This window comes from Solenopsis invicta, chromosome 12 (assembly GCF_016802725.1).
Source record: "Solenopsis invicta isolate M01_SB chromosome 12, UNIL_Sinv_3.0, whole genome shotgun sequence".
Lineage (NCBI taxonomy): Eukaryota > Metazoa > Arthropoda > Insecta > Hymenoptera > Formicidae > Solenopsis > Solenopsis invicta.
Window position 1 is genome coordinate 20,730,679 of NC_052675.1, and position 11,429 is coordinate 20,742,107.

Sequence of the window (11,429 nt, forward strand, 5' to 3'; positions counted from 1 at the left end):
CATATAAAATTTTAATAATTACTTTCGCTTTTTATAGGAAATTATCAAATTAAAATTTTGAATTTTGTATAACACAGCTTCATCAAATCAAGGAATATTAATTAAATATTAAATAATATTCCTAAAATATTAATAAAAAATAGTTACTCCTGAAAGTCCTGAATGTCCATTCCTGATAATATTATATGAAAAATATTATACATATAAAAAAGTAAATAATTAATATATTATTTACTTCAATATTTTAAATTATTCGTAAAATATTTCTATAGTATTTCACAGGTATTAAATTAATATATCATGAATATTATGTAAAAACATACTCTCCTCCTGGTCATAGCACGGAAAAGAACCATAAAATCGTAAAGAATTACCTACGGGATTCACAGATATTGACTACGTAGTCACATTTTGTGGACAAAGAGGCGCTCCATAAAGTCATAGCTACGTCACGGCTGTGGTAGTTTTCAGGTTATATCGTGAAAGTATTAATTGTTTGGTGTTGAATTAATTCAAAATAGATCGAATTGAAAAGCGATGGAAACAATACTGGAGCAACAGCGACGATATCATGAAGAAAGGGAGCGACTGATGGATGCGATGGTGAAGGAGATGTTACACAAAAAAGCGGGACATCGCGAGAACATCAACTCGGAGCATCGCTTAAAGATGCTGCTGGATCAGTTTATGGACAGTACGATGCATTTGCAGGACTTATATGAGGACAAGGATGGACAGAGAAAAGAGGAAGTACGTTGATATGAGATTTTAACTATTACAAGTTATACGGAAACATTAAACTTCAATTTTTACGATTACTGACCTTTCTAATCTTTAATTTTAATTCTAACCTTTTTAATCTTTTCTATTCTAAAATATGTCTCTTTCTTTATCATTTTAGGTTCAAGCACTCTCCGGTCCAAACGAATTCTCAGAATTTTATTCGCGCTTGAAGTCTATAAAGGAATTCTATCGACGACATCCCAATGAGATCAGTGTTCCCATGTCCGTCGAATTCGAGGAGCTAGCTAAGATGAGGGAGAACCCGACCGAAGAACTATCCAATCTTGTCGAGTTTACAGATGAAGAGGGTTATGGAAAATACCTTGATCTTCACGAGTGTTACCAAAAATATATTAATCTCAAGGGGATAGAAAAGATAGATTATATAACTTATCTGTCGACTTTTGATCACTTGTTCGATATTCCTAGAGAAAGAAAGAACGCGGAGTATCAGAGATACGTCGAGTCCCTCTTAGGGTACCTGACGGATTACCTGAACAGAGTGAGGCCTCTGCTCGATATAAGTACAGAGGTTGAAGAAGCCAATAAGGACTTTCAAAGTCAGTGGGAGAAGAATTCCTTTCCTGGTTGGCCCAAGGAAACTGGAAGCGCTCTGACTCACGTAGGTGCACACCTGGAGCTATCCGCGTTCTCATCATGGGAAGAGTTAGCGTCTCTTGGTTTAGACAGATTAAAATCTGCTTTAATGGCACTAGGACTAAAGTGCGGAGGTACCCTTGAGGAACGGGCGCAAAGACTTTTCAGTACAAAAGGCGAAGCCTCTTTGGATCCCAACCTGTTGGCCAAAAATCGAAAAGGAAAGTCAGCTAAGAACAAAGATTCCGAGAAGCAAAAGGAGATTGCGCGACTCGAGGCTCACGTATATAAGCTCGCCGAATTAGTATCAAGTCAACGAGTGGCCACGAAGGAGAACGTGCAAAGGAAGCAAGCGAGAACCGAGGGTGAAAGAGGAGATTCCGACGCGGAGGCAAGTGCAAGTGAATCGGAGGAAGAGGACGATAACGAGGTCCCATATAATCCGAAGAATTTACCATTAGGCTGGGATGGAAAGCCCATACCTTATTGGTTATACAAGTTGCACGGTTTAAATATTAGTTACAACTGTGAGATTTGTGGAAACTTTACATATAAAGGTCCGAAAGCATTCCAGAGGCACTTTGCGGAATGGAGGCACGCGCACGGCATGCGTTGTCTTGGCATTCCAAATACTGCACACTTTGCTAATGTCACTCAGATTGAAGACGCTCTTGCTCTATGGGAAAAGCTCAAGGCACAGAAACAAGCTGAACGTTGGCAACCAGAGCAGGAAGAGGAATTCGAAGATTCGCTTGGCAATGTAGTCAATCGTAAAACATACGAAGATCTCAAGAGACAAGGTCTGCTATGAAGTGTATATCTGAATCAAGTCTTATTGTAATCTTTAATTACCAACTGTATCGCTCTATCTTTTTATAATGCTACTTATCTCTATTAAAGCACATTCATCAATGATATATTTTTTCCAATTATTTAAAAATCTGTTAAATTATTATTAATATTATTTTGAAACTTTGCCTTAACTTCTTTTAAATTAATAACTTAAAACTTTGATTTGAAATAATCAAAGAGCAATATTACATGAATGTATTGTATGATATCTATCTTGGATGATATCTATCTTGAATGATACATCCAAACATTTTTTAAATAAAAGCCCATGATTATAGACAATATATAATTCGTATTAGAATTCTCAGGATAGAATAATTACTTGATTCTGTTTAACACTATTTTTAATTTTGTCTTATATTTTGACTTGCGAGTGTGTGTGTATGCGTGAGTGTGCGTGTGTTTTGATATATTTTTTATGTATTATAATTCTTTAAAAGTTTTTCATATTATATGGTATGTGCAAAATTATAAATAGGATTCCGTTGCGAATTATAAACTGTCAAAAGTGGGCTGCGATATAAAAAATTGTAAATTTGTTTTGCCATTATACTAAACGTTTGGGACCTTGCAAGTTATTACTTATGTTTAAAAAACTGATAATTTATACCAATTATTTTACTCTTTTTTTTGCTAATTTTTAAAATATTATTAAAAAGCATTTCTGAAACTGAACCACTTAAATTTCGCCTATAATCTTTGTAACTTCCTCTATTCTGCCAATAAAAATAAACGTAGCTCAAAAGAAAAATTTTAAACTTTATTGTATTTATTAATGAATTGTAGTTTTTTATTTGTTATAATATGTAGATTTGTTGAAAATTCCATTAAAAAAATTAATGAAAAGAAATCCAATTTTTATGCTCTAAAATTTAAAATTTAAGTCAACATTTAATATTTCATTGACTGAAATGTGAATATTGAAAATAATATAGTCTCTCACATTCTAATCATTTGATAAAAAAAACTATGTCACAAAATTGCAAAACTTGGGTTTTTTCTTTTTTATCTTTTCTCGATTATCAACAACAAGGAAGGCATGGTTGCAATTTTCTTACCTGCTTTTTTCTTACTTGCATATTTCTTTTTTCTTTTTCTGTCTTCTTTGAATTATAAAGACAAGGTCTGTGCACATATAAATATAGAAAATACTTAATAAACCTTATATTTGTTCCATTACTCTCTGCTCCAGATAATATCGCGATGTTCGCGAATATTACATTTGGAAGAGGGAAAACATTTAATATACATAAAAGCACATTAATTGTGATCACACATCCATTTACTATTCCAAAAACACTTTCTCCGGCTGCGGCGCGTAATACTGACGTGAATCTGTCGTTAATTAGTCGGGCAGGAAATACAATTGTTCCGGATTTTCTGTTACACTGGACAATTAAGACTTTCATAAAGAACACGCACAGAATTATAAATATTTTTTAGGTATGTACTCCGAATAACATTTTATCCCAGTTCCAGCAACAAGTTCCTCATATAGAAGGCGGGTCTTTTTAATCAATCGCATTACATGCAAATACAACTTCTACAGAGCTTTTATAGTTGCATTTGCGCATAATGTGACTAATCAATCGATAAATTAACGAACTCGTCTAAAGTTTATAATAAACGGAATTTCAGACGACTAGTTCTTCGTTCGTACCGGATATACAATCACAAAGGTCCTAGTACGCTAAATCTCGCCTATATGATCATTCATATTTCATAAGTAGAACTCTTTAGATTGCGTCTCGCATCATTAATCTTTACACGCGTATCGTTTCCGATTTTATATATCATCCATGCTAATTGCAAATGCAAAATGTCGTAAGGTTCTCAGTCTACAATTATTGTTAAAATTTCTTTCGCTCTAATCAACAGTTTGGTACCACTCTTTCAGTACCACTCACGTTGATTGAAAACTTCTTATCGATATGTGTCTAATTGTAAGTACTTAACACAAGATATACATTCTGTCGCTTCTACGTTGTTGTTGCTTCTTTCAATGAAAACTTCGCTATGGAATTACTAAATTTAAATAGTTAATTATTAAAATTAGCCTCTAAATATTATAAAATCTCTTGGCAAACTGAATTTGCAAATACTGGCTGTAGAGTAGTTCTACCAAAATGTTCCATGCAATCCCGCACAAAAATACGTGATCATGTTGTTATCGTTAGATCGTAGAAATATTTGTAATCTCAAAATGTATCACTTCAATAATTTAACCAATGAATTATTAGATAAAATACAGATAAAAGATTTTTATAATTAGCTGATCGCAAAATGCCAAAAATACACGTACAAGTGTATACTCTTCGTACTGCACTTAAGGATATTTCCAAGTCGATTCTTCAATTTCTTTCTAATAATTTATAATGAATTTTGCCTTCACTATTCCACACTCATGCACACTGTAAAAACTGTTATACTTGAGATTTAAGTGTAACAGCAGAACATAGGTATTTTAACCCATAAAACAGCGTATTCATAACAGCTACATAATATAATGATACATTGGATATTTTATCGGCCAAAATACATTTACGCTACGTTTTTGCACTTGAGAAGAAACGTATCTCGACATTATCGTTTCTTAACATTTTTTATGGTTAAACTTATCTTTAATAAGCTTAGTTTTGTCATAAAAATATTTTTAATTTTTGAAAACGATACTGTACAGTGAGATATTTTAAGAGATATAATATTTTCAAAAAATGTGAATACATCTTTAAAAAGTATCTTTGAAAATATAAAACTTTTGTTTAAAATATCTTCTCACACTTACTGTTTCAACAATATACGCTTAGAAAACATAAAAGCCAATCTTCTTCAAAGAGATGTGTAATCGCTTTAACATACACAAGAGAATATGTGTTTGTTGTATTTTGATCTATTCACATGTCACACATCCATATACGTGGCCTTGTTAAATGATTGCCTTTGTTAGATAACGTGCCTATAGTGTGCATCAGTATGGAGTAATCAAGCGACCTATAAGGTCTGTACTCTCTGCATATATATGCACTTTTTATGTAGCCAATAAAACTGGATTTTTCCTTTATTACGAAATGCTTCGGAGACACTCGTTAAAGCAACGCCAATCGGTGTCGCTGGACGAGGAGGGACGGATGTCTTGCGATAGTTACTTTAGCTTATAGCTCCTGTCTCATTATTGTAGCCATATTGGATTATGACATCGGGTGCTAGAGATTATGCTTATGATACGAAATCATACTATACATCACATTCGTAGAAGCGATTTATTCTCGCAATATACATTGGAATGAATTAGTCTTTTTACACATGCTTTCATTTATATTCAATAAAATATGCCGCATTCTCTTTTCAATTCATGACTAGATAGTTGTAAATCCTAATCTTAATCGCTCGAGACTCATTTTTGTTAAAATAGGATAACGTTCCGTTAACATAGAGAATGTATAAATTACATAATCATTCGTTAATTCTCGCCTAATGAATATGCACTTCATCTTTGTTAAATGTCAACTCGTTTTTTTCCTGTCCGCCTAAAGTGCATCTCGTAATATTTAAACGCGAGGAAAAAGTAAAGAAAAATAAAATAAACGACATTTAACTCTTTAATGATGGACTTCAGTAAAAACTAACCTGAATAAACTCGGCATGAGTTTATGAAAAAGAGGAGTTTTACGCATTTATTCTATTTTATCGAATGAGAGAATGGAGCATTGGAAAAAAAACCAATTTACTTCGATGAATACTGCAAAGGGAAAGTTCACACAATTTGTCACTTTAGACGTCATAATTCAATATAGCTAATCAATAAGAGCGAAGTCTTACATATCAGCAGTATTCTCCGAGATGCGACAATATAGTGTCAACGAAGCGTCCTCGTAGTGTCGAGGAGGAAGAGACTTAGGCACGATAGGTCGCACATTTAGCGGAGTTGAGGGAGATGCTGAGAGAGATCTCCTTGTCCCTTATTCGACGCTGTCTACGACCGCGCTGTCGTCCAAAGTGTGGAGCCAGTTAAAGATCATCATGTTTCTTTCGTACTTGGACAGCTGATTTCCGCGTTCCCTCTCGACGTCCCGTACTGTCAACGCGTGATTCCGCTCCTTCCGCCCGATCAAGGAAGCACCAGGAACTCCCACGGCCGTCCCGGGTACCAGCAAGGTGGCCCCGTGAGAGCTTTGCGCCGCGGTAGCCGCGGCTTCTAACTGGTCTAGATTAAATTCACTCTGCGAGAGTCGCTCCAAAGCGCGATACGTGGTCAGTAGCCTGAGGGAACACGAACGAAACACTCTCTATTCCTGTCTGTTTAATATTAAAACTTGAACCTAGCGCGACTTGATAACTTTGAGAAACGCGTTACAAGGAAACATGCATCATATGCGTCATTCCGTCCCAATATTGCGGAATTGTAGACAACAGTTGATTTGTTTTAATAAGAATTGGAAAGATACAGCTCACTTTACAAGACAAAAAAATTGAAATTTGTTAAATCTCCATTTCACGCTAACTAATAGAAAGTGCAAGGTAAATAAGTACGTTTCTCTGTTTCTTTTTTCTCGATTTCTCCAAAAAAAGTGAACACATGAAAAAGTATTTGGAACATAGAGAGAAGGAAGAAGAAAGACTTGATCTCGAATACTGACCTTCGTCTTATGTAGTTCTGTCGAACTTTCTTATTGACGGACCTGACGAGATCCGCTCCGGTGAAGGGCACGGGTGGTGGCGGCGGTGCTGGTGGTTGCGGCGGTAGCTGTGGCACCGATTGAGTGTTTGAGGATTGCTGCGATTGAAGCTGCTGCGACTGCGACTGCGACTGTTGCTGCTGTTGCTGAGGCTGCTGCTCTTGCGCGGTTCCTCCGTGCGGGCTGGGAAGCTGGGATGTACTAGCGACGGGCTCACCCACGGCAACCCAGGTGCTGCAGGATCTCGAGGCATGATCGAGCCTGGCGTGCTCCAGCAGCAGGGTGTTGCGCTGAGCGGTGTCGAGGGCTAGCGCGGACACCGCTGTTCGTAGGCCACCGGCTCCAGCCGCGTCTGGGCTGGGAAGCTGCGACACATCGCTCGTACTAAAGCTCTTGCGCAGTCCCAATGCCGACGATAGAACACCGCAGCTGCGGATCAGCTCATTTTCCTCCTCGAACCACAAAATCTCTGGAATGTCCGCAGGCCTAACACGATAAATACGAGGCATATGTAGACAAGTAATAAATCAATGTGAAATAACCGTCTGATAGTGTGTCTTTACGCACAACAGCGATTGAATTACAAACCTGTTACCCTGAATCTGTCGGTCCGGCTTCGGCGAGGGTCCCCGTCCAGTGAGATGCGCGTCGCTATAGGACTTGAAAGTCACCAACCTGTTGGCGCTACGCAGATCGCTCGCGATCGATGACACGCTGAAGAGTGACAGGTCGGTAGTAACGCTCTCGTGACTCGGCGAGCGCAACATCCGCGAGGTGACCTGCAGAGCCGGGCATTGTATAGTCGTCAGACCACCACCGCTTCCGCCACCGCCGCCGCCACCACTATCACCACCGCCGTCGCAGCATTGAGCACACATAACCGTGGGTATCGGCGAAGCCGACTTTGTCTCGTTTTCAGACATTTTGCACTCAATGTCTGTTTTTTTTTTTTTTCCTATTTATCTTCCTTTCTATTGTACAGCCGTCCCAATTTTTTCGCGATAGCTGTAGCTAGTTTACGTCATGCCGAACGTCCGACGCTTCTTTTCCGTTTCCAGAGTAACAACTGTATGTAATACACAGAGGACAGTTTAGAGATAGAAGCATAGCAAAATTAGGACAAGAAAAAATTAATTTTTAAATAGAAATCTCTCTTCTGTGATGGCTATGATTGATTATAATATTAGAAAAAAGAAATCCTAATCATTTTCCGTGGGTATCATATACATATATAGGACAATGACTTTTCTCATATGATAGAATAGATTAAATATATCAAAAATTCTCCTTTAATATTTCTTTTTTAATATTTCAATAAATGATCATATAATTTCATTCGTTTACATTTTCTGTACCCAATAAAAATTCATATTATAATATATTGTTGCAGTGTTTATTAAGCTAGCTGGAAAGGAAATTATTGGCACATGTTGCAACCTCATTTCATCAATCAGCTTTGACACGTGAATTACAAAATTTATTTCGATACAAATATATGCTATAAATATATGCTATAAATATAAATAACGACTTCTCGCGCATTATAATTTAATATTCAATGAGTAGGCAGACGTGTCAGCTAGAAATATATTGTTTTTGTACGCCAGAGTATACTATTATTGCAGCTTTACTTTATGAAAGTGTTTACGTAGCATAAGAGTAAATTTATTTATAGCCTGGAAAAGATAATTACGGTGAGACTGTAATGTTAATAGATATTATAGATTATATATGTGAAACCACATGTTGCGGATTAGTACAGAGATGGAGAAACTATTATCTAATCGCGCGCGAGTCCTTGATCTAATCTGTAGAGCCGGAATGTATAGGTAAGGTGCTAAACGCCTTGCAACGCCGCCACCACGTGGGCGTGGTGAAGTATACTTCGTCTCGTGATGTGTACGCCTAAGATATGCACGATATGAGAAAGCGGAAAGCACATTTTGCACAATGACTCTATTGACTAACTTTCTTCAAAATCGGAATATTAACACAAAAGGGCCAGTACATTAAAATTTTTATATCGAAATTTTCATTTTTCTTTTTTTTTTTTTAAGCAAAACATACATTACATAAAGATTTTCAAGTACAATAAATTACAAGATACTCTGTCTTCCGCGAAGTATACTTTTAACGAGCGCGCAATTGAAATTAACTTCCTAATTGTATAAAATTGAACAGAATTAATTTTTCTTGAAATAAGATATTCGAATTGTAAAACATTGTAGGTTCAATTTGCAAACGTACAAAATAACTTTCTCTCTTCAGAATTTTTTAAAGAATCTTCTGCCTGTTAAAACTAGTTTTTTCATATAACAAGCACATTAAGAAAGTTGCCATCGTTTAACTTGAGGGTAAATATACCAGGTATAAATTTTATTATTATGTCATTCTACCCCTTCCCTCTCCTTTTCTCTGCCTATCTATTTCTATCTTTGTCCCAGAATCGATTAACTATAATCTGTGAAAGGGAAAAGGGAGGAAACTTTTTTCCTCTTTTCTATATTATGGAAAAAACAATTTCTATGCCTGAGCTAGCTAAAGTGAAATATCGTTACAACTGATGTATGGACACTAACATAACTACGTAATCGATAATTATGTATTCTTCGAAGTCAAGGTTCAAGAACTTTTTCCCAAGATTAATATTTCGATCTGCGGCTTCATCAGCAAGCGATATCGACTTTCTCAACCATTTAGTGTGTCATACGTGTCACTCAGCGAAAATCGAATAAATTATCATAAATGATGTTTCCCAAACAACCAATCTCTCTCTAGCATCAACTTTAATTCAAGATACTTAGAAAGTTAGTAGCCTTTTCATGCATATTAGAAATGTTCTATAGAAGAACATTATATAAAGATTAGAACATTACATGGCAAACTTGAGAGATGCAAAAAAATTCGGCGATTTTTGCGTTTCTCAAATGAAGAAGTTTACATTTCTAACGGACATGAGCATCATAGAGAACTTTTCATTGTGATGTATGACTATTTGAACTATTCATATTTGTACAAGTGTTCAAACGTAGTTTCCATCAAATCATTTACTTTCCATTGAATGTGAGGGATATTACAAACAAAATTTACATTCATCAATATTTTTTTTTCAGTTCGATATCAGGTTATTTTCGACTTTTCAAAACTCTATTTTTATTTTAAAGACAGTTTTTCCATTACGCGACTATTTTCCAAGAACTTGTCTTTATTAATAGAAATATGCAAGTAATTGTGCTCCAGTTGGTCGCTTTCGCGGTGATTCTAGACTAGACACGATCCCAAACTAACAGTTATAGTTGCGCAGTTATAGTTACGCGTTACGAGCTGCGCTAATTAAATTGGACGATACGTGCGTTCAGCCAATTTGTATCAACAGCGTGAAAATTGCGCTTTCCGTTCGGGATTAATTTTCATCGCGATCATGGAGAGCGTCGGCCGCGTCGTCGTCGTCGTCGTCGTCGGCGGCGATGGGAGAGCCCGGAGCCCGATAACGAAGCGAAGAACCGGCGCAGTTCTATAAATACGCACGAATATTCACCACTGTCGGCGCGCACCTAATGTATCTCGCACTGTCAGCCACATGACGGCGCGTTTCGAGGATGCCGCCGTCGCGAACGGCTGCGAACGGCTGCGAACGGCTGCGAACGGCTGCGAACGGCTGCGTCTGTCAGCCGGCTGCGTGGCTCGAGCGGAGTCAAGGAGGTGAAGGCGAGTCCCCCTCGCCGAGGAACGCGCGAGGGAGAGACGCGAGCCACGGAATCACCGGCTTGGAGCACGTGAAAGGGAACAACAACCACTGTCAACGCTCGGCCGTTCTCGCGCGCGTCGAGCGCGAGCTACGTCAAAGAGACGACGCGGCGGCGATTGTTTCCCCTGGGCTCTACACTACGGTCGTCGATCGTGGCTCGGGCTCGCTCACTGCACAGGCGTCGCTATCGATCGATAGCCGTGCTCTCTTCTCTCCTCTAGTCTCGGAGTTTCGCCGCACCCCACGCGCGATTCGGACCTCTCTCGCTCGGTAGCGACCGATTCGCATCCCTTCCTCAGCCCTTATCAGCAGCGTGGGACATCGGGACATCGGGACATCTAGGGGATCGCCGCGGACACTTTAGGGGCCCCTATGGATGGCTCCTTTTTGATCACCATCTCTTTATTTTATGAAATGGAAATGCGTTTCTTCACTTTCTTCAAATATAAATATGACCTTATTACATGAATGATTAAATATTAACAATTTATTCATTTATCTTGTCAATGTAATCATTCAAACTACCAAACGTATCGAAAATTTATACCAATTTAAGAAAAGACGTATTTAATAGAAAGAATATTAATTATCTCTAATATATGTATTAATATTTATATTATGTTTTGATTTAGCTGCAATTTCAAATGGCATTTATATGGAAATTCTCTAACGTGCATAAAACATATTATAAAGTACACAGTATAGTTTTGACACCCATTGTTGGCATCCACTCGAATTGGATCCGTCTGCTCTTTAATAAATTTTCATTTTTA

General features: G+C 37.4%; 2 protein-coding genes across 7 annotated transcripts in view; one reads left to right on the forward strand and one right to left on the reverse strand.

Moving 5' to 3' along the window:
- The first annotated feature begins 430 nt into the window (after positions 1 to 430).
- Positions 431 to 2,959, forward strand: LOC105202694 (splicing factor 3A subunit 3). Its single transcript, XM_011171317.3, has 2 exons — positions 431 to 750; positions 902 to 2,959. The coding sequence occupies exons 1-2, from the start codon at positions 538 to 540 to the stop codon at positions 2,189 to 2,191; spliced, it is 1,503 nt and encodes a 500-aa protein (XP_011169619.1). The 5' UTR covers positions 431 to 537; the 3' UTR covers positions 2,192 to 2,959.
- A 422-nt stretch (positions 2,960 to 3,381) lies between these two features.
- The window catches only part of LOC105202700 (hypothetical protein), a 41,263-nt gene continuing 33,215 nt past the window's right edge, over positions 3,382 to 11,429 (reverse strand). For 2 of the 6 annotated variants that reach the window (XM_011171328.3, XM_011171329.3), the window contains exons 3-5: positions 7,497 to 7,974; positions 6,870 to 7,394; positions 3,382 to 6,492 (exon numbers count right to left, since the gene is read on the reverse strand). In XM_011171328.3, the coding sequence (XP_011169630.1) occupies positions 6,192 to 6,492; positions 6,870 to 7,394; positions 7,497 to 7,831 (1,161 nt within the window). In that variant the 5' untranslated portion in view covers positions 7,832 to 7,974 and the 3' untranslated portion in view covers positions 3,382 to 6,191. Of the gene's footprint in view, positions 6,493 to 6,869; positions 7,395 to 7,496; positions 7,975 to 10,261; positions 11,096 to 11,429 lie in introns of those variants that run through there. The other 4 variants (XM_011171331.3, XM_026136235.2, XM_011171332.3 and 1 more) reach the window with 4 other exon arrangements.